The 22,728-nt window shown below is 39.6% G+C and overlaps 8 protein-coding genes and 3 non-coding genes across 11 annotated transcripts; 6 read left to right on the top strand and 5 right to left on the bottom strand. All coding sequences in view use genetic code 12, as the record gives it.

The window, feature by feature from the left end:
- Positions 1-302: 302 nt before the first annotated feature.
- Positions 303-872, top strand: NCE4 (Nce4p; the record flags this gene model as incomplete). Its single annotated transcript, XM_064918070.1, has 1 exon — positions 303-872. The coding sequence occupies one exon, from the start codon at positions 303-305 to the stop codon at positions 870-872; it is 570 nt and encodes a 189-aa protein (XP_064776614.1).
- Positions 873-1,250: 378 nt separating this feature from the next.
- On the bottom strand, positions 1,251-3,185 carry RJT20DRAFT_89934 (methylenetetrahydrofolate reductase (NAD(P)H); the record flags this gene model as incomplete). Its single annotated transcript, XM_064921297.1, has 1 exon — positions 1,251-3,185. One exon carries the CDS (start codon positions 3,183-3,185, stop codon positions 1,251-1,253), a length of 1,935 nt encoding a protein of 644 aa, XP_064776613.1.
- A 949-nt stretch (positions 3,186-4,134) lies between these two features.
- On the bottom strand, positions 4,135-5,291 carry RJT20DRAFT_123567 (uncharacterized protein). The gene has a single exon (XM_064915978.1). It carries the CDS (start codon positions 5,191-5,193, stop codon positions 4,348-4,350), a length of 846 nt encoding a protein of 281 aa, XP_064776612.1. The 5' UTR covers positions 5,194-5,291; the 3' UTR covers positions 4,135-4,347.
- A 1,267-nt stretch (positions 5,292-6,558) lies between these two features.
- MDH1-3 (malate dehydrogenase) lies at positions 6,559-7,596 on the top strand (the record flags this gene model as incomplete). The annotated part of the gene is made up of 1 exon (XM_064918069.1): positions 6,559-7,596. The coding sequence occupies one exon, from the start codon at positions 6,559-6,561 to the stop codon at positions 7,594-7,596; it is 1,038 nt and encodes a 345-aa protein (XP_064776611.1).
- Positions 7,597-7,955: 359 nt separating this feature from the next.
- On the bottom strand, positions 7,956-8,049 carry RJT20DRAFT_t1. The gene has a single exon. It is a non-coding gene; the product is annotated as a tRNA-Val (tRNA).
- A 737-nt stretch (positions 8,050-8,786) lies between these two features.
- Positions 8,787-8,859, top strand: RJT20DRAFT_t25. Its single transcript has one exon. It is a non-coding gene; the product is annotated as a tRNA-Arg (tRNA).
- A 14-nt stretch (positions 8,860-8,873) lies between these two features.
- RJT20DRAFT_t26 lies at positions 8,874-8,963 on the top strand. The gene has a single exon. It is a non-coding gene; the product is annotated as a tRNA-Phe (tRNA).
- Positions 8,964-9,094: 131 nt separating this feature from the next.
- RJT20DRAFT_123563 (uncharacterized protein) lies at positions 9,095-12,523 on the bottom strand. Its single transcript, XM_064915977.1, has one exon. The coding sequence runs from the start codon at positions 12,182-12,184 to the stop codon at positions 9,161-9,163; it is 3,024 nt and encodes a 1,007-aa protein (XP_064776610.1). The 5' UTR covers positions 12,185-12,523; the 3' UTR covers positions 9,095-9,160.
- A 1,658-nt stretch (positions 12,524-14,181) lies between these two features.
- RJT20DRAFT_4153 (uroporphyrinogen decarboxylase) lies at positions 14,182-15,478 on the top strand (the record flags this gene model as incomplete). Its single annotated transcript, XM_064920053.1, has 2 exons — positions 14,182-14,268; positions 14,477-15,478. 2 exons carry the CDS (start codon positions 14,182-14,184, stop codon positions 15,476-15,478), a joined length of 1,089 nt encoding a protein of 362 aa, XP_064776609.1.
- Positions 15,479-16,961: 1,483 nt separating this feature from the next.
- RJT20DRAFT_6935 (uncharacterized protein) lies at positions 16,962-19,103 on the top strand. Its single transcript, XM_064921163.1, has one exon. The coding sequence runs from the start codon at positions 17,165-17,167 to the stop codon at positions 19,076-19,078; it is 1,914 nt and encodes a 637-aa protein (XP_064776608.1). The 5' UTR covers positions 16,962-17,164; the 3' UTR covers positions 19,079-19,103.
- Positions 19,104-19,124: 21 nt separating this feature from the next.
- RDH54 (DNA-dependent ATPase) lies at positions 19,125-21,994 on the bottom strand (the record flags this gene model as incomplete). The annotated part of the gene is made up of 1 exon (XM_064915976.1): positions 19,125-21,994. The coding sequence occupies exon 1, from the start codon at positions 21,876-21,878 to the stop codon at positions 19,128-19,130; it is 2,751 nt and encodes a 916-aa protein (XP_064776607.1). The 5' UTR covers positions 21,879-21,994.
- Positions 21,995-22,728: the final 734 nt, after the last annotated feature.

The following is a 22,728-nucleotide window of genomic DNA, read 5'->3' as shown; positions in this document are numbered from 1 at the left end:
TATTTGAAATATTACTTAGTCTATAAATTGGTTTGTTGCTTGGTTACGCGGTTTATTACTTAGTTTATTACTTAGTTTATACTTGGTCTGATTATTACCTGGTTTATTAATTGATTTATTAGTTGGGTTGATTTGCAATTGCAGGAGCTGTCATTTCTGTATAATTGTGGAACCGTTAATTTCAATTGAAGTTAATAATACATACATTCATAAAGGTAAGTTTTTGAGTCTTCATTAATATCCTCCATTAATATCCTCATTGAAGCCTTCATTGATTTTCTTTATATATATCTAGTCTCACCATGTCAGAGCTCTCAATAGCATCTCTGGCAAGCTTTGTCGCTGCAAACTACAAGTCATTGACTTCTGCTCATACAACAACCCCGATCCTCTTCCATATCATCCACATCGCCAACATCTCCAAATCTCGTCTAAACCAAAAAGACGATTGGTTAGAGTACAACGACCCCAACAACGTCTCTGCCGACAGGTTGAACAAGCTGAATAAAATAGTAAGGGAAATCAAAATGGGTGACGATTCGACACCCGTAGCCAGTGTCTACGACGTCTACAAGCTTCTATTAAGAGATTCACATAACAATTACTGCTATGGCTACGAAGTAGAACCTCTCGGTTTCTTAAGAAACTCCTCTTCCCAAAGTACAGGTACTCCGTTGCCTATACGACTTGGTGGTAGGCTAATAGTCAAGCTGGGCTGTCTTATTCAGCAAGGAGTACTATTGCTTCGAAATCGACAATGTAATTACTTAGGAATTGATGAGTCTGAGACGGAATTGGTTTCTCAGTTGAATAATGGCATAGTGAATAAGTACATTGACGTATTGGATATGGAATTAAAGGAAGGTAGCTGAAATGCCTTCAGATGTGAAAGTCTATATAACTCAATGCCGGTGAAAGTACTTAAATACAGAAGGAAGTAATTGTAAATGTCTATTAAGTCAATTGGAAACGATAAATATGACCAATTGTTGTTCAACAGTTACAGTTACGACAACAAATAATAGCTAGAAGCGCAAAATTAAAAGGACCGTGTAAGTATCTATATGTGCGTCACTACTTACCTCATAGCTAACTACAGCTCCTACGTCACTCGCTTGTGGTAATCTGTCTTAATTTATTTACCATAAACTAAGATACATGTATGTGTCCGGCAGAAACTTCTGGTAATGAAACTATGGATCTCAGTGCCTCAGAGCTTCCAACAATCAAAGTTTCCACCGTGCCAGTAGTTATTCGCCTAGTAATTCCCTCCATAATGCACTCTCATCATTGAAATCATGGTGAATCAAACTCACCAATACGTAGTTGTTGTAGATCGAGTTGAGCAATTCGAAACTCTTTGTGTTCTTCTTGTAGCATCTAGCCCATTCCACCCATAAGAGGAAAGCTTCTTCATTCCATGCCTTGAACGACTCGAAGTCGATGATAGTGGGCTGCAACACCTCTTTCAGTGGAAATACACCCCAGGTAATGGCATTTTTACTGTTGTGAGAATTAGGACCAACACTGAGATTGGAAGTTATGTTACCCTTCGCATCACCAGCATAATATGTGATCAATTTCTCGTCAAACTTCGCCTTCAATTGAGGATACAACTCCTTCTCCCACTGGTCCTTTGGAACGAATATCTCCACAAATCCCTTTTGGTATACTATACCATTCTTTGGTCCCCAGCCAAAAATTCTATCTGTGGATTTGCACCCATTTGTGGCTGGTTGCGAAGCCAACGAAAACCATCCCTTGAAGTTCAACTCGAACAATTCCTCTTGGATCAACGCAGTCTCTGCCGATAGTGGACTATCAGTCCATGGTAAAACATCTATCTTTCCTGAAAGGTATTCAATGAATATATTAGTAATGTCTTTAATGGTTTCTGGTGTGCCCCACTTTTTGATAGCCTCTTCCGGCGAGTTCACTTTCAAGGTGGGACCATAACCATCGATTTCACCATATGCTGGAGAATTGGAGTCACCGAAACGACCGTTAGGAAAGTCATCCCATGTGGCATCTTTTCCTAAAGCTCCTTTACCGGTACTTATATCTACAAGAACCTTTTTATCACTCATTAATGCCTTTCCTACCAAGGATCTTTGTGCTGAGAGAGCTAAGGAGCTTTCGGACAATCCGTTTTCATTTAAAATGGAAGATTTTCTTCTCTTGCTTAATTTCGGAATAATCCTTTTGTCCTCCTCGTCAGAGGAGGCAATGGCGTCGTCGTTCATTTCACTTTCGATGGATGGAGAATTCTCCAAATATGTCTGTAATATATGGGAACGGTTGATCACAGATGCTACTGCTTTTTCTAAGTTCAAACTGTAGAAGTGGAAACCTTTTATATCGGTTTCTGCAGTGATTCTTTCAATTATATCTGTCATTATGTCCACACCAATACCCTTAATGGCATCGTCATTTCCAATAGATGCTTCGAGCTTGCTGGAAATGGCTTTAGGAATTGATGCATGCGATAATTTACTGGCTCTTGTGAAAACTTTATATGTTGTAATTGGCATTAATCCAGGAATCAAGGTGGTGTCCTTCAATTCGGGTACACTCTTCAAAAGCTTATTATAAGATATGAACTTGTCAACGTCGTAGAATAATTGGGTGATGATGAAATCAGCTCCTGCTTCCACTTTCTCAACCAAGTATGGAATATCTTTCTGTGGGTTTTGTCCCAATGAGTCTGATCCGTCTACATGGCCCTCTGGATAACCGGCTACACCGATACAGAAGTAATCGTTGTACTGTTCTTTGATATATCTCACCAAATCAACGGCGGAATTGAAGTCGCAGTTTGGCGTCCAGTATTCTTCAGCTCTTGGAGGATCTCCTCTCAAGGCCAAGATGTTTCGTATTCCGTTCTCTTTTGCTTTCTTCAATGCATCATCAATGATCTCTTTATTGGTGTTTGTACAAGTCAAGTGCAAAACCGTAGTTAAGCCCAAGTCGTTTTGGCAAGTTGCAGCCAAGTCCAAAGACTTCTCGCTGGTTGAGCCTCCAGCACCCCATGTCACTGTGATGAACAAAGGGTTCATGGCCAGCATTCTGTTCAATCTGGCTAAGAGATTCCTGAAACCCAGATCGGTTTTGGGCGGGAAAAACTCGAACGAGATGAACCTCTGGTTCGGCTTCAACGCCTGGATTTTCTCCTTGATTGTCGACATGCTTACCGGTGTTACTGAAAGAACAATGGTCAATAAACCAGGAGAAACACTGCAATTCAATAAAGCATTTATCACCGAATCGATTCCGTCACTTTGGAAAATTTGAAGATCTAATGTCACGTGACTTTGAGGGCCAGTGATATGTAAAATGACTCTGGCTGTGGGTGGGTAGTAGTTAGTGGTAGTGGTAGCTACTAGTAGTAGGAGCTAGTAGTGGTAATCAGTAGCTAGTAGTAGCTGGTAGTATAATTGACTTGATACCTGAATATGCTTTGGCATTTGTGGTTACGTACCCATCTCTCGTTTCACATACATTGATTTTTTGTATACTTCATTTGGTTGCTGCTGCTGCAGCGGTTGGTTCTTTACCGCACTGAAAAAAGACACTTGACTCTTTTCTCCTCCGAGAGTTTTTCTGTGTATGTCATTGTCTCTGTCTTTTTTTCTCTGTGTCTTTTCTCTGTATGTATTTTTTTCGCTCTCGTTAAATCTCACTGTCTTTTCTATCTTTTCTTCTCTTTTCTTCTCTGTGTTTTCTGTGTTTCCTCTGTCTTTTTTCGCTGTCTCGTTTTTGCTTGTAAAAAATGTACTATGAAAAAGAGAGAGAGAGAGAGAGAGAGAGAGTAGTGATAAGGTGAACAGAAGGAAAAGGTTAATGGATAGCATTTATTTTTTTTTGTATATATACCGCTTCCGACTAGTTTAGCTATTTAGAGAAGTTCACCATATACTCACCTAAAATCCACTGGACTGTCTTCATGTAATTATTCATTATAGTTAACTTCCAGTTAGTATGCCATTTGACAGGTTTTTTGACGGTTTGTGGTCACGTGACTGTATTTCGAACGGTATAAAGTCGTTTAGTATAGTACTTTAGAGTAATGTGGTTTAGATTCAAGTAGCTTAGAGTCAAGTAGTATACGGCTGAACCAAACTACATTCATTACATCCTCTCTATCTACACTATTCATACCAAAGTGAAATCAAATTTCGATTAATTTAACCCGCTGCCTCATCGAAGTATCTAATTTACAACATAAGCTATTAATATGTACAGAGTAGTGCAACATCTCAAGCCATCGCCTTTCTTTCATGGCCTTCTCTAAACAACTCTCCTCGTGTGCCAATAAAATCCATCAGCTGGACCCATTTATACGTGGGATTATACTGCACTGTACTCGCCTCTATTGCCATGGCCAGTGAACTTCTCGATTATTTCGCGGCTGAAGCTTGGAATTCCCTTCAACAACTCTACAAAGTTTTCCAAAACCTCTCTCAAGGCACTCTGGAAATCAATGGCATTACCCTTATTGTACTGGAACCATGCTCCTCCAATGATGTAGATACTCAAAAACAACACCAAGAAGATAAAAATCCATGTGAACCAACCCCATGATTCTCCATTGTCTGGCTTCTCAGGGTCCTTTGGATCTTTCTTGTCATCTGGCTTCTTCTTGTCCTTATCGGCGGTGATACAAGCAGTCTTTGTTCTGACACTAACCACCAACTTATTTCCGTCCCACTTCTCGAGCTTGAATTTATCCAAAGTGTCTTCTTTATCACTCTTCTGTGCACAGACGAACTTCAACTCAGCATCCACGAGGTTCTCACCCCAGTTGACACCGGTGTATGAAATAGTTACTCCGTCTTCATCCTTGTTCTTTCCTTCCTTTGTGAATGGTGTGTAGGTCTTTTGGAGGTTTGTGTTGAACCCGACAATCTCGGAAACAACGGTGCTCTTAGGGTCCTTATCCAAGATAATGGATGTGATACCACAGATATCGGAATTCTTTGGGCAGTTATCGGTTCCGTCCTTAATTGGCTCGCAGATTCCGAAATACCACGTCACGTTGGTCTGTGATGGCGGCGTATCCTTGAGAGAAATCACCGAATGCACCCCTTTGAACGCTTCGAAGTTGTATTGTTGTAACTCCTTGACTGAGCAATCAATAGCAGCAGAAAGCCCAGACAATCCCGTCACCACCGCCACTACTTGCTTCAATAACATAATGGTCTTCTTATTAGCTCGTTTCGGTTTCTATTTCTCCTGTCTCCGATCCAGATACAGTAAAAAAAGACTACTAAACAACTCTCTACAACTACTATTCATCACTTGCTATCGCAAATTGGTTTTTTGATGATAGAATATGGATGTGTAAGCTGTAAAAGAGGACGAGTCACTGGAGCGCAAGGTGCAATTGACATCGGCTAACATGCACTCAGCGAGACGAGCCGCGAATCGCAGTTTGGACAAGACGTTTGCGTCAGTAGGCGAGAGAAACAAGGGTGCGAATGAATCCATACCGCAGTATAAATTTAACGATAGAGATTTTGTTGTTGCGGCATGGATGTTATGTTTTGGAAGAGAACCCTGTTGAAGAAGGTGATGTTCATGGGTGTGTTGTGTTTGAAGGGGTCTTTGAACTTGAGAAATGCTGATGTTGTTGGCAAATGCAACGGGAAAGAGAGAAAATTATAATGAATTTCCAATTTTCGAGTTGGTACATTTCTTTTCAATGTTTATGGCATTTTAACTGTGCTTTGACGATGGAGCAGTACTGAAAATATGCATAATGCTGGGATGGTATTAATGGTGTCTAAAAACAATACCCGCCATCCATGTTTTCTTATATGTTTTATTGTTATAGTTATACATTGAATTTACTGTTGTGCTACACTTTTCACTTCCACCAACTTATTTTAACTAAAATTTAGCGTATATAACCGTAAAACTCTAATATCAAATTTATTCACCCACAGCCCATGGAACCAGCACAAAAAGTCATATAAAGCTTCAATTCATGTAAACCATTCAATTGCATTAATATCCACCCTAACTTTCCCGTGTTCTACAGGCTTAAACTTACATCTACACCTACCAGCTCTAATCTTCCCACACTCCACACTTCCTCTCACTTCCACTCCCACTATCGCCTCCTCTTTATTCCCACCATTCCCCACACTTTTTTGCAACTACATCACCTGACCTACTACCCACCTTCCGACCGTTTCGCTCGGTCCCATCTCTCAGTCGTCTCTCTGTGAGCACATCTCCCCTCCGCATCTCGTGTCTTCTGATTTCGCCGAGGATCTCCAGCAGTAGCCGACATGTGACTCAAGGTATACCGGAGCTGCTACCAACCATGTTCCATGATTAGGTTATACGGAGACCGGTTGGAACCATGAAATTTTCGAGGTGTATATATTAGCTGGAATTGTTCTGAGGTGTAAATTAGGATTAGATTAATTTTTAGTAAAACATTGTTTTCAGAATCGTGGCTAGTAGTACTAGTATATACGATTTTTCATCAGGATCGCTCTCTCTAAAGTTGATATCCTAAATTACCCTCTCTATTACGTAAAATATTTCACAATGGTTAAAGTCACAGTTTGCGGTGCTGCCGGTGGTATTGGCCAGCCTTTGTCGTTGTTGTTGAAATTAAACCCCCAAGTGTCCGAGTTGTCCTTGTTCGATATCGTTAACGCAAAGGGTGTCGCAGCAGACTTATCCCACATCAACACCCCAGCAGTCGTCACTGGCCACCAGCCTGCTAACAAGGAGGACAAGACAGCAATCGTCGATGCCTTGAAGGGTACAGACTTGGTTATCATCCCAGCAGGTGTCCCAAGAAAGCCAGGAATGACCAGAGCAGACTTGTTCAATATCAACGCTTCTATCATCAGAGACTTGGTAGCAAACATCGGTAGAACAGCTCCAAATGCTGCTATTTTGATCATCTCCAACCCGGTCAATGCCACCGTTCCTATTGCTGCCGAAGTATTGAAGAAATTGGGAGTTTTCAACCCTCGTAAGTTATTTGGTGTCACCACCTTGGACTCAGTCAGAGCTGAGACCTTCTTGGGTGAATTGATAAACGTCAACCCTTCCTCCTTGAAAGGCAAGATTTCCGTTATCGGTGGACACTCTGGAGACACCATTGTTCCTTTGGTCAATGTTACCCCAGAAATCGCTTCTAAGGTTGCCAAAATAAGTGTGGCTGACTACGAAAAGTTCATTCACAGAGTTCAATTCGGAGGTGATGAAGTCGTCAAGGCTAAGAATGGTGCTGGTTCCGCTACTCTCTCGATGGCTTACGCTGGTTACAGATTCGCTGAAGGTGTGTTGTCCTCTTTGGCAGGACAGAGTTCAAGCAGTGCCATTCCAGACTCTTCCTACATCTACTTGCCAGAGATTCCAGGTGGAAAGGAATTTTCTGCCAAGTACTTGAGAGGTGTTGACTTCTTCTCCGTTCCTGTTGTGTTGGAAAAGGGTGAGATCAAGTCTTTCGTCAACCCATTCGAAAAGTTGAAGGTATCCAAGCAAGAGGAAGGTTTCGTCCAAGTCGCTTTGGCAGGTTTGGAACTGTCCATTGCACAAGGTACCAACTTCGTTGCAGGCTCAAAATTATGAATAATGTTGTGATAGAACTATAAATTTCAATTTTTTAATGCGTTCCTCTGGTATATGCTTAGGAGGTTCTTCAGCATTGCAGTTTATATGTATTTATTTAATTTACTTCGGATGGATATGATTACAAGACTGTAGAGTACAAATTACCTGAAGTTAAATGATATGTAAGAGAATCTGGGGTAACCGAATTGCGTGACGTCATGTTGTTCCTTTTATTATATATTTTTCAATCCTTCACGTATACAAAGTGATCTTTCTGCATTCGTTCAGTCAACCCATTTTAATTTTCAATGTCTTTGGACTACCATATCCCTATGATAAAGCATAGGTAATTGATGAAGGAATTTCCAAAAAAATGATGATCCAGCCCAGGATCGAACTGGGGGCCTTTTCGGAGCTTACTATTCATATGAACCTGTAAACGAAACGTGATAACCGCTACACCACTAGACCAACATTGGACAAACATGGGCTGGTTGCTGGGGTATCCTTTCACTTCCGGGATGTTTTTGATCTGGGGCGCCCTCGGAAATCGAAAGAGTATTAGTTTGTAGAAGTTATAAAGTTAACGATCTTAAAGGCACGGCTTTAAATGACGCGATACAGTTGGTCAATTGAATTTGCTAGTCATTCCTGAGTCTTAATATATAGTTTTGAAGCTTTTATAGTGCTATAGGAACCACAAATTTATCTTTATTAGCTTCGTCAAAGTCGAAATTCCAAAGGTCGGAATTCGAGTATTATGACCGGATTTGGATCTACTTGAACCGTGACACTCTTTTTTTTAAGATAGATGTTAATATCATTTGAAGAATAGTTTTCCAGCTATTACGGTTTATAACTGTTGATTCAAGGAGAATCGCCGAGTTTATTGTACCTTTATTTGTCATTGTTTGTAAATATCTTGGGATTACAATTAGAATTAAAGTATTTACAGATATTAACATTTTCTTTGAATTTGCAACATTCCAACAAAATACTTCAAAGATGCAAAAATAATAACTGCTTCAAAATGTAGTCTATATATATACATTGCTTTATAGAGCACTCAATTAATGAAATATCTAATTTAAACTTCGAATATTCATATTACTAGAGCAATAAGTAGGTTTCAAATAAATTCACGTGAGTTGTATCACGTGAATTACAAGGAAGATGTAAATTCATAGCATAATTACAAAATAATAGTTGCCTGCGTAGCGTAATGGTTAACGCGTTTGACTTCTAATCAAAAGATTGCGGGTTCGACTCCCGCCGTGGGTTCCATATATTTCCTTGCGGTTTTAGCTCAGTTGGGAGAGCGTCAGACTGAAGAGATTCAGTCACAGTTAATCTGAAGGTCCTGTGTTCGATCCACAGAAATCGCATACTTTTTTGCTTCTCGATGGCTTGAAGCCATAGTAGGACCTATCTTTGGTTGTACTCCGGGGTTTACGAACAGAAGACTGAGTTTTTTACTTGGCAACGGCATTTTATAATCGCTGCGAAATACAGGGGCTCCGTCTATTACAAATTAATTTCTATTACTAAATACTAATAATACTGGATATTGAAAGGGTATATACTATATTTGGACAGCCTTAGAGACAGACACGAGGCCCTTGTCCCAGTTTGCGATACTAACATAGTTCGGACTGAAATGCAACAACTCCTCGTATGCTGGAATAGAAGACCTCACAGTACCATCTTCGTCAGATAAATGGGTGAGATCAGACCAGAAACACTGAATGCTAACATCTAACTTCTTGGAATCGGACTCCTCAAATTCGGAGTCAGCGAAGTTTGGAACCCATTGGAAGGCAAGATGATATGGTTTGTCCCAATCCAATTTGTTCAATTGGAGTTGATCAATACCACTGAGGTCCTTGAATATAAAGCTTCCATCCTTATCTCTAGAGAAACCTTCAGGAATACCACTGGCACTAATGTCACTAGAGAAGACTTTCGTGTCATTGTTTGGCTTGCTCTTATTAAAGATAATGACCGTCTTCACAGGCGCTTCTTTATGTCTCTTTGATGACTGGCTGCTCTTGAAATTCAATGTACACTGTCTGTTCTTAGGAGTCTTAATCTGAATCTCACCAGTTAATAAACCGAATGGATTAGAGGAAGAAGAGTTCTTAAGTACATCAACGTGTAAGTAATCGCTAAAGCTTGTAGCTTCGGGAACAAAGTAAGGAGGAAGGGCACTCTTATAGGTACAGGCTTGATTTCCGTCAGTTAATGGTTCACAAACAGGTAACTTTCCTGATTCTTTTACAGATGGAATGTCTGCTAATACATGACTCAAAGGAGAGCCGACACGTCCCAATACAGAAACATAGCTGCTAGTGGTCGAGTTGTCGAGGTCCACCTTCTGGATGAATCTCACTTTCAATGGGTTTTTCTGATCAAATGGTTCTACACTAGCAATGAATAAGAAGCCAACAGCTGAAAAACCCACAAGGCCATATACGACCAACCTGTTGAGTTTATAAACAAAAGGCAAGAGTGGAATTGTCAAAGCAATGGCGAAGAGTTGGAGGAGTTTGAAAATGAACTTTTCTGCAATTAACGATTCCTGAATAGACTTGTTGATTCCATCGACAATCAAATAACCAGAATTGTAGATTAGGTATGTCGAGAGTGGCACAATAGTCAAAAACTGGAGAGACCAGTCGTAACTAAATGTCTTGATATACTCCTTGACCTTTACGTCGACCTCTTCAGGTTCCAAATTCAATGAAAGCGACGAGGAGCCAGAAACTACTCTCTCAACTTCCAAATCATGAGATCCATAATGTTGTTCCCTGTTATTTAATAAGGGTTGCGCCTCATGAGAAGTGATTTTTTTCACTCTTCTTCTTGGAGGCTTGACACCCCAACCGATTAATCCAACAAGGGCAGCAAATGCTTGTAAGGCAGACAATAAGATGAAGGGGTATTCACCGGTGTGGTCATCTCCAATTTTGTTATTTGCTAACTTAATTGTTGACCAAAGGAGAATGACCCAATATAAGAAGGACGTCTCAATAATAGCAATTAACTTTTCATCATGATTGACAATCTTGTACCTCAAGAACAAAAGATTGATACCATTCAAAATAAAGTAATTGAGAAAAAGGAATACAGCAAAGAGTATAAAAACTATCAGCAAGGGAGAGTTATTAGGTAAGAATTCGTTAAGGTTTACAACAATAGTCTCAGTAAGGATATGCAAGACAATTGCAGAGCTAACCACAGACAATGGGAGCTTAATCACATTAACGAAACTCAACTGCCAATTCTTCTTGTAGCCGAAGATCACGAGCAATAAAGGTAAACTTGCCAATGGAACGATGACCAAAAGACCAATACTGAAAACAAAGAAATCTGTGACAGGAATAGAAAAGAAGTAATTTAGGAATGAAGCATAAATAGCAAAATCAGTACTGGTATTTCCCTGTAAGTCTTCTCCTAAGTATTCGTTATCCAAATCAATCGGGCCCTTTGTTATTATATTGGTGAAATCCAAAGAAGTAGCGAGCATGAGATATAACGACTTTGGGCTAACGTTCTTGATATTATCACCGGCAGTGTGGTATAAATCTCTGGGCTTGTAGAAAGCTAAATCCAATCCCCTGAGACCACCTGATTCCTTATAAACTTTATAGTCGGTTTCGCTGTGAATTAGATGATTATTGAACCCTTCTTGGAAAATGGAGGTTCCGTAAGGGTATCTAACCCCTGCAAAGTGCTTTACAATACCATAATCAGTTCCTCTGAATAAGATGGGTCTTCCACCAGCTCCAGTACCTTCTAAATTAAGGAAATAACGGACATTCTTCGACCAAGGATGAGACAAGAACGCAGTGGCTCCATATAACCCGAACTCTTCATTGTTGTTAAAGTTCAAAACAATGGTACGCTCTGGTTGGGCAGTAGTTTTAATAGCATAATAATACAAGATACCGAGTAAAGTGGCGACTCCCATTCCGTCATCTGTTACGCCAAAAGAAGATGGAACGGAGTCAAAATGGGAAGAAACCAAGAGAGCTGGAAGTTCACTGTTGGAACCATTGATACGGACAACTAAATTGTTACTTTCATAGTAGGATACTGAATTGAAGTCCCCTGAGCGGGCTCCGTAAAGAATGGTGTTGTTACCATTTAAGTCGTTATCATACTCAATATATTTCTTTTTAGTGACTTCTCCGAGGATTTGCTGCTCAAGGTAATGGTGAACAAAGTCATTGCCGCTAGAGCCATATGTGTGTTCTTGTTTGCCAATGTTCTGAAGGTCTAACCATGACTTTCTTAAGACGCTTCTTTCAGTGGGAGTGGTTGGTAAAAGGGTGGTGTAGTCCAAGCTATTATCTATGTAGGATAAGACAACCACAACGAGGTATGTCAAGAACACAAGGAGGGATAATGAAGTCTTTCTGTATCCGAAAGTAGCTCTAATGAAGATGAGTAGGATATTGGGTAAAGAATTGGACTTTTTGGGGGTTTCGGCGGTCAGTTCACTGGGATGGTCACCATGGGGAGTTTGCTTATTCAATGCTGGGGAAGAGGTAGCAGCAGGAACACTACCGTTTTGAGGAAGAGCCAGAGACTCGGGTTCCGACATTATAGAAGACGGTGGCGAGACAATTGGTTCAAAGGGATGAAGTCAGAATCGGTCCGTAACTGTGCGGTTATACTTTACCTCTGTTTCGAACAATAGTAACAAGAATAAATATAACAATAATACAAACACGACCACGATACGACGGTACTAGCAACAGTGAAATTGATAACGACAACTAAACCTAGGATGAAGCCGCAGTGCCTTATTATCACGTGTGAGAGAAGGTTATGTTGTTGCTGGTTCAGGGGACATAAACAGAAGTGCTCTTCTTTAGTGAGGCGTACTTTTCTTGTCATGGGGGTTGACAGAGAGAGAGAGGGAGAGAGAGGGAGAGAGAGGGAGAGTCTATGTACTGGACGGACTGATTGTGTATTGTCTTCTTGTGGAGTGAGTTTCGATTACTTTTACTTGGTGTATTTCTGTTGTTACTCAGTGAGTCCTCGGTAAGTAGTATGTTTCTGTTCACGCTCACTGGTGACGCAATTTCTGTCTTGGTAGTCTTACTGTTACACTGTTCCACTGTTCCACTCATCCTCTGTTCTCACACTGTACTGAATAGTCTTGCACAGTATTGAACTGAGGTCAAGAAACATTATTTCGCTGAAAAAACCCGTGAGACGCTATTTCGAGATTGGTGAGATGAGATACAGTCAACAGACCTTTTTCTTCGATTGTTATCTGTTAGTGCGCGTTGATAGAGGTGCATTTGGGGGGCTTGGCTTCTTTGGTGGCTTCGTTTTTTGTTTTTCTTTCCTTAGTATGGTTTGGTAGTGATTCGATTACTTGTTGATGTAAAAAGTGCAGAAGATGTTATTTCAGAGTATGGAGTGAAAAGGGCAAAATTCAGAGGAAATGATGATAAATGGGTGGGAATTGCCGATTTAAAGGTTGATTTAAAGGTTGAATTAAAGGTTGATTTAATGATTTGGCTTTTGCAGAAGTCATTGCTTTACTTATCTCTTTTTATTTCATTCTGTTGCAATTTGTTTTGTATGGGTACTCTGTGCGTGTAACAGTAATGATCACCCGTCATTTCAGTATCTTACATGCGATTCAGATATCCATAGTGTGTATGATATTTAGTTCTGAAAAAAGGCTGATTGACGGCCCCAAAAACGAGGCGATAGCAAGGCGACACTGTAGATAGACAGAGAAGGGAATAATGAGGCGGCCAGAGAGAGATGATGCGGGGTTAATTGTCGAGTGGGAATTTGATAATGGCGTCAGTGGTCAGTGATGGCGTCCGTAAAGTGTTCCTCTCATAACTCAAGGCGGGGGAGACGATCAGATAGTCTTTCTGGATAGATATCAAGTAAAGGCCATGTAGGATGACAGCAAGTGGATGATTGCTGATGAAATCTACAAGAATAAGCAGTTGTAGACTTGCTCAGATATACTATATATAAATCAGCCAAAGCCAGAATTATCATATTGGAGTTCGATGCCCTGAATAATAACACAGCCTATTTTAACAGCTTCCAGGGTTCAATTGCACAAGAGGCCGCTTCTGCCAACCAAGAAAACTTCTCAGGGCCCATCTATACCATCCTTAGCATGTCATTAACAATTCACAGCAAAATAACTTATTAGAAAGCTACCGCAGCACCACTCCGTGATCCGGACTTCCTCAAAGCTCACGCTTAACAAACACAACAACCATATTACTCACTCACAGACACCTCAATATCAAAAGTTACCACAACCTTAAACCTAACATATCCATCCACCCAACTACCCAATCGACAAACAAACCCTTAACCTTATCAATACTAACACCCACCCGTCTATCACCATCTTCCCATCATCAATATTACAACCAATAACCCTTTTGCAACTTGCAACCAATATCTATACATGCAGTACTTCTATATCATCCCAACCACGTGACCGCATTATCACAAGAGCTCTGAAAAATTTGTCCAACCCCAGATAATTGCAACTAAAGTGTTGCTATTGTCCAGTCCAGTACAACGAAGAGGGACATTAGTGAGTTCAAAATGCCTGAATTCGCACCATTGAAGAACGACTTGATTCTCAGAGCAGCCAGAGGCGAAAAGGTCGAAAGACCGCCAATCTGGATCATGGTATGTAGCAGTATAATTGAGTGAAGAAACGAGCCGTCATGGTTATAGATAAAGTGGACGATATCTTTAATTCTTCAACGAAAACAGCTGGAATTGAGCTGAGCGGATCATATTGCATATATATGTATGATCTCTCGGTGGGAGCTTGAAAATCTTCGTAATCACTGAACAATTTCACCATAAAATTGACACTAACATTACCTTCCAGAGACAAGCAGGAAGATACCTTCCAGAATATCACGAAGCCAAGGGTAAACGTGATTTCTTCGAGACTTGTAGAGATGCTGAAGTGGCGTCTGAAATTACCATCCAACCAATCGAGCACTTCAATGGCTTAATCGATGCTGCAATCATCTTCTCTGATATCTTGGTTATCCCACAAGCTATGGGCTTTGAGATCGACATGGTCGAAGGAAAGGGCCCAGTTTTCGTGTCGCCTTTGAGATATCCAGCTGACTTGAAGAGAGTCAACTTCAAGCCAGACATCTTAAAGAGTTTGGACTGGGCTTTCAAGTCGATTACACTCACCAGAGTCAAATTAGACGGTAGAGTGCCATTGCTTGGTTTTGTGGGTGCTCCATGGACCTTACTCGTATACATGACCGAAGGTCAAGGTTCTAAGATGTTCAGATTTGTAAAGGAATGGATCTATAGCTACCCTAAGGAGTCTCATCAATTGTTACAAGCTATTACTGAGGCTTGTATTGAATTCTTGGCACAGCAAGTGGTTGCTGGTGCCCAGATGTTACAAGTTTTCGAATCTTGGGCCAGTGAATTAGGTCCTCGTGAGTTCAATGAGTTTTCTTTGCCATACTTGAGAGAAATTGCTGAAAAATTGCCAAAGAGACTTGTGGAACTTGGCGTGAAGGAGAAGATCCCATTGACTGTTTTTGCCAAAGGAGCTTGGTATGCTTTGGACGACTTATGCGATTCTGGTTATGATACTGTTTCGTTGGACTGGTTGTATAAGCCTGAAGATGCCGTAAAGGTTGTCGGTAATAGAAGAATCACATTGCAGGGTAACTTGGATCCAGGTATCATATATGGTTCTGACGAGACTATTTCTAAAAAGGTTGAAGAGATGATTGCTGGATTTGGTGGAGGAAAGCAAAACTACATTATTAACTTTGGCCATGGTACTCATCCATTCATGAAGCCAGAGAAGATAGAGCATTTCTTGAAGGAATGCCACAAATTTGGATCTAAGTAGACAATAAAAAAATCTATGAAGAGGTAAGAGGAGTGTTTCTCGAGAGTTTGGTCATCAAATTAATAATACTTGCCGATGGAACCAAGAACAAAACATATAACTTATATAAATGTACATATAAAATGGAAAAATATGAAAGCGAGATGTAGTAGGAGGTATATTATAACGGAGAATGAATGCTAAGATGAACAAAGAGTTTCGGAGAGGAGCTTCCAGTAAGATCTTCTAGCGTAAATAAGAAATAATAGAAATATATTTTCGAACCCCCCTGTTTATATCTTTCATATGAACTTCATAATTATCACGGTCGTCATTTCGACTGTCTAATTCTGATAGCATTTGTTATTGTCTTTTCAGGTTAGGCATTTCACAGCGTTCACCAACAGACTAAACGAAAAATTTCTCATCTTAAAACTATTGCCCAACTAAACACACACATTACACTTTCCTAACTGCTATGACTATTTTTCATATTCCTTCTCTGTCACACTCTCTCAAACTCCTTCGAAGACAACTGCAAAAAAAGAAGACTCACAAAATTCGCAGCCGTTTTTTTCTCGGTGCATTGAGAAAGCAAAGCTCGTATTTTTAATGTGAGTTGTGACTCAATGGTGGTGGATGTATTGCTTTGCAAGTAGAAAGTAGGTCTAGCAGTAAACCGTGGGAATATTAAGCGATAAGGAAGTGGAGAGAACAGTGAGTGAACAAAGAGGAATGAAGTGATACAACAGTTAGACAAATAGTGGGAATAGTGAAAATAGTGAGAATATAGTCATTATTCTGCGAGAACAGTAGAGCGAACGGTGGTAGCAACGAGAAAAATAGCAGTCAAGTGAGATGAAAACAGCGAGAACAGTGAGAACAGAGAGAATCAGCGAGAAAAAAGAGTGAGAACGGTGAGTAAAACTGTGACTAAAATAAGAGTCATCAGCGAGGAAACAGCCATTTCTCTGCGAGACCACTGCTATTTCTCACACTGAGAACACCAAAAACAGTGAGCAAAGCACACTATCAAACGGCGTAAACTTCCCATTGGCACACCCACTAAAGTTCTACTGAAGTCCCATGAAAGTTCCACTGTGATGGCAAAAATTACACTCCAAATGAGTAACCTTTTTATGCCCTACTAAAATTCTCTCTGTTATATAGGACATATAAATAGAATATATAGCATACGTCGTATATACTATATATAGAGGAGGTTTTGTACGTAGTGATGCTAACTTTTGAGAGACAGTACTCTGATCTGGATCTTTTACCATATTAAACATATTGAACATATTAATTATATTGGACAATTAAACACATTAAACACATATTAATTCTGTTCTTTTTATCAATTGATAATCTCACTAGTATAATATATAACTTACAGAAGAAGAAAGTAACCATATTAGCCAAGTATTCGCCATTTTCATTTCGGTCGGTTACTAAGTTACCAGCATCTGTCATTAGATTTGTTTTATATTGACGTTTATTGCACAGTCAAATACGAGTTCTTCATTGTAATTTCTTTACTTGCTTTAATTTAATTGTCATTTTCGTTACCTGATTATTCAATCGTTATACTGGATTCAAAGATACAACCACACTTCTTTACACGTCTTACCCATACAACACCACACAACACCACACAACACCACACAACACCACACAACACCACACAACACCACACAACACTAGACAATGTCAGAAATAGCGAAGTTGAATAAAGACGATTTGTACGTCTACAACCTCAATGAAAAGGTACTAAAATCATTAGAACTACTCTACTTCGATTCAGCAACCTTCGAGAACGTCAATTACACCACCAAATCGCCTTCTACCCCATCTAATGACTTGAATTCACTCACCAGTGAAAACCTAGCTAAAATTCCACCCACTTCTTCGCCAAAGCCCGTCATTCCACAGAAAGACACCATTTCCGGAGTAGTAACACCGTCCACTACTGGTTCAAGAGACAGTTCTTACTACAAATCGGATTTATACAAGTACAACTTGAAGAGATCACTCAATGGCTTACCTCCTCTTACCGAAGAAGAGTTCGAAAACCTATTGGAATCTCAGTCGATTGAGAGTTTATCCGGATCGGAATCTGAAAGCGAAGAGGATGATGATGACCCAAAAGAAGATAGCAGTCATGACCAAAGAATGGATTTACTAATGAAGAAGTTATCTTTACAGAAAGCAGAAACAGGCGATCAAGAAGAATCGTCTGTAAGCTATTTAAACACAAAATCCCCATTTCTATTGTTCAGGTCATCATTATTATCGTCGGGTAATGCTTTTGGAATCTACAAATCACTTTTCTCAGAAGACCAATTGTTAAATGACCCTCTTGAGGGCTTAAAGAGTTTCTCATCGCTTCGAAACAAATCTTCTGCTTTGTTTATGATTGGAGGTGGCCATTTCGCTGGTGCAATCATATCTCATATGCCAAAAAACACCAGAGGAAACGCAAAAAACGCCAAGGAAAGCATCCAGGAGCAAGCTGTAAATATCGTAGTTTCTAAGACATTTCATAGATACACCACTAGAAGAAAACAGGGTGGATCTCAAAGTGCAAGCGATAATGCCAGAGGAAAGGCAAATTCAGCTGGTTCAAGTATTAGAAGATACAACGAACAAGCCTTGATCAAAGAAGTCAGAGAATTGTTACAGGAATGGAATTCATACCTTAAGGGCTGTACATCTATTTTTATAAGAGCAAATGGAGCCTCCAATAGAAAAATCCTTGTGGGGTATGAGGGGTGTGTCATAACTAATGAAGATCCAAGACTCAGAAGTTTTCCATTTACTACAAAGAGAGCAACTACCTCCGAACTTAAGAGAGCATGGGTAGAATTATCGTATCTCACCGTAACAGAACTCCCTAAAATTAATGCAAAGGCTAAGAAGGCAGAAGAGAGATTACGTTCCCCAACTCCAGGTAGTAAAGAGGCAGAAACCGAAAAGAAGTCCCCAGAACAGATTGAAAATGAAAAGCATTCTCAAGAATTGATCGGACTCTTGAAGAAGCAAAGAGCCCCAAAAGTGATCAGCTATATCAAACAGAATAAGATTGCTGTAAATGATTTCAAGCTTACACCTGATTCAAAGTTCATAAACTTTCCAACTTTGTTGCATTACGCCTCAGCCAACAATTTACACCACATGGTTCAGGTGTTACTTGTCTCTTTACAGGCAGATCCTTCAATTAAGAATCTGTTCGGCAAGACTCCCGTCGAAATCACGAGTGACACCAACACAAAAAGGGCGTTTCAAATTGCAAGAGACAAGTTAGGTGAGGAAGTCTGGGACTGGACTAGCAGCAAAGTTGGTGTTGCAAAATCAAAGGAGCTGTTTGATATTGAGGACGAAGAGGAGGCCAAGAGAGTGAAATCAGAGAAGCAAAAGTTAATCAAGGAAGAGCTAGACAAGAAGACGGAGTTGGAATTGAAGAAGCCAAAATTCTCTTCCAGCGGCGCTCTTGGAGTTGGAATTGGACCTAACATAGTCAATGACTTGAACGGGCTCTCACAAGATCAAAAGAATAGAATCTTAAGAGAACAGAGAGCTAGAGCTGCGGAAGCAAGACTCAAAAGGCTACTGGGAAACTGAGATATAGGTAATAATATAGTACACTTATAGATATATACAGAATAGAACTTCATTCCACCATTTCTTCTTCCTCTTCCTCAGAAGGGACTGATTTTTCTGACATCCTAGTCATTATGTAACTGATTGGAAATGACTTAGAATCATAGCCTTTGTTGTTGAGGATATTGACAAGTACTGTATCATTCATACTTTCACTAACTTTGGATCTATTAGAGCGAAGAGGGTCAAAATGTCTGTAATCATTCAATGCGTGCTTTATGGAGCTTCTTTTATCACCTTCCTTGTCAATTTTTTCCCTGAGGTCCAGGGCAGACATCCAAGAATTCTGCTTTAACAGATCAAGATCCACTTCTTCTTCAGCATCCGTATCTGTATCGACAAATAGGTTTTCGCCATCACTTGCACATGAACACTCAAGCAAGTCATGTGTATTGGATGCCGTTTCTTCTTCTATTTTAAATAGATTCTTCAAATCATTGTAATCGAATACATCTGAAGCTGAATGCGAGGTATTATCCAAAAATTTTGAACTCAATTTCGTCTTCATCAATTGGCGCTGGAATATCTTCTCATCTATGGTTCCCGTAGTGAGAATTCTATAAATAAAGCAAGGCTTATGCTGACCATCTCTGTGGATTCTTGACATTGATTGCAAATCGATGGACGGATTCCAATCATTGTCGAAGAGAATCAAGCGCGAAGCGCCCACCAAATTTAATCCCATACCACCGCTTTTGGATGATAATAGAAATACTTGAATCCCTGTCTTGTTGAACTGGTTGACCAACTTATCTCTTACATTCTTTGGCGTTGACCCATCTAGTCTCAAGAATGACATATCTAGTTTCTTTAAGATAATTTCCAATAAATCAAGTGTTTTTGTATAGTTTGAGATAAGCACAGTCTTCTCCTTTAACGAAGTTATTTCTAGCAATAAAGGTATCAAAATATTAATCTTTCCGGATGACGTTGTTAGCGTCGTTTTATTGCATAATTCAGCTCCATCTTTTTCATCCTTTACCAAATTCGAAAAAAATCCATCATCCATCAATAAAGAAGGTGAATTGCAAAGCTTCTTGAAAAGATTAATAAGAGTGAATGCTTGATTTGTAGAAGACGAAGCATCGTTTAACAATTCGTTGAATGAACGCAAGTTTAGGATATAATGAAATAATCTCTTTTGGAGAGAAGTCGGAGGAACAAATAGTATAATATCTGTCTTCTGCGTCAAATAGTTCAATAGAATGGACTGGGTCCTCCTCAAGGTGAATTTCTGAGTTATTTCAATTAACTTATTTGACATTTCAGCTCCAAGCTTTTTAACTGCTGGATCAAAGCATTTGACATCTCTTGACTTTAAGATGGGATTAATATATGACTTTTGAAACGTTTTATAATCTCCAAGTATACCGGGGTTGATGAAATTGATGATGGTATAGTACTCGACAAGGTCATTTTGAATAGGAGTTCCCGTGAGCAATATCTTACGAGGAATATCGAAGCTTGCCAAATGATTCATGACTTTGTTTGTACTGCTTTTTAATCTATGGCCTTCATCGCATACCAATAAATCAAACTTAATATTTGCAAGTTCCTTATGGTATGCAGAAACCTTCTCGTAGTTGATTATCAAAATTTGATAGACATTGAGGTTACCAAAACTCGCCAAATTCTGTTTATCTGAAGAAGTTGACGAATTGCCTGAGAGAGTTAGAATGCTGATTCTATTCTGGCCGATCCACTTTTTAAACTCACGTTTCCAATTATCTATAAGACTTACTGGACAGCAGATTAGGACCTTATGCAATATTGGTTTATGCTGACTTAAAAAGGGGTTTTGCTTGTACAAAGTCCAAATCAAAGTGATGGTCATAAGAGTCTTTCCCAATCCCATCTCATCTGCTAATAGACATCCCTTACCGTCGTAATCACGAAATCCCATTAAGCACTCATAAAGAAAAATGACACCATCCACTTGATGTGGTCTCAATTTCACAGCCAAAAGAGGATCAATAAGTACGTCTACGATTTCGGCTTCGTTCCCATCTGGTCGTGGTAGAACTATTGCCCTGGAATCATCGTATAGAGGCACCCTTGAATGTTTCTTTGGTGCTAAGGGTTCATAAGATGCTGGTAGTACTTTCTTGAAAGACAGGTTGATCAGAACTGGCTTTAGAGCTTGGCTGGGATGGGCCAAGGAAACCGGCTGAACCGTAGGTTGCAGTGCACCTTCCACTTCATCTTCCATTTCCATTCCTGTTAGTCTCCGAAACTCTTCATTAGTATTAATTTTGTAGTCCACTTCTATTTCGTTCTGGCCGATACAAATAAGATTGCCTAAAAGCTGTTCCACATTCGTATTTGTGAAAGACTTCTTTCCTGATTGTTTCCCATCCAATTGCTTGAACATTATGGAGACGTTAGTATCTATTACGACATCCCTTTGAACTATAATGTACCCATCTCCGTCCCAAGTCTTGTTTTTCTTATTTGTTCTTTTACGCCATTGCACAGCATATCTTTCCTTCTGTGAAGGTCCTGAAGTTGAGCTGTTTATAACTTCAGGCACGTCTCTTGCCAAAGGCTGCAAAGGACTGTCAAATTGAGCCCTGGAGTGTAGTTTCACTCTTTTAACAGGTACAACTTTTGGAGTTGCTTGAATATCCTCATTTCTACGTTTACTCTCGGCTTGGCCTCCCAGCACTATATTTTTATTCTCATTATTCACCTTTTCATTGTCTTCTACCTTTCGTACTAAACGCGGTGCTTTGAATGGCGCATTAGGCCTACTTCTATACATATACAACTAAAAGATTCAAAAGCGGGTATCCAAAAAATCCAGTAAACCAGAAAGTTATCTAAGGCCACTGTGAACAACTTATCACCGCAAAATACAAACCAATCCCTTATTTAATGGTCTTCTAGTGGAAATGAAAGAATAGACATTTGGATGCCAAAATTTATGTAAACAAAAGAAGATCTGATATTAGCATGATGACGTAAGATGACGTGGAATATTACATCAGCAGGTATAGCCTTGATAGGGCATTGATATTGATGGTGGTGTTATCAGATGATAGCAGATAAAGTCCAATGAAATGAGTAGATATTCCTATTCTTGGACGATAGACGATGAAAGGGATGTTACAATCAAGTTTGTGGTAATTTCGTGGTAATTTCGTGGTCAAAAACCGTGAAAAGCGTATATGTATATATAAATAAGGGTATGATTAAGATTAAGGTATTAGGTAGAATCATTAGGGAAGAACATAAGCACTAAAAAGGAAAAGAAAAGGAAAAGAAGGAGGGAGGGAAACAACTATAGATGATACTATGGTAATAAAATGCCACCAGTATCAAAATAAACATTATATAACAAGGTATGATACAACATAATATGATGAATAATGCAAACAAAATTTTCCAATTCTGTCAAAAGTCTAAATCAATCGTTCGCCATAAGCAAATCAAATGAATGAAACTTTCATGGACTTCTTATATAGCATGGATTATGGAAGTCATTCACAAATTAAACATATTGTTAGACCTAACTTTTCCTGTTTGAGCTATTAAAGTTTACAAGGAATTTTGAAGACGTCAATGAACGCTCTAAAATTCCAAATTTGGATCGTCAAAACGGCTCCAAAACG

The sequence above is a fragment of the Scheffersomyces xylosifermentans genome, assembly GCF_036884685.1.
Source record: "Scheffersomyces xylosifermentans strain CBS 12540 chromosome Unknown RJT20scaffold_1, whole genome shotgun sequence".
NCBI classification, from domain to species: Eukaryota; Fungi; Ascomycota; class Pichiomycetes; order Serinales; family Debaryomycetaceae; genus Scheffersomyces; species Scheffersomyces xylosifermentans.
Note: the sequence above shows the minus strand (reverse complement) of the source record. Positions and strands in the feature narration are given on the sequence as shown.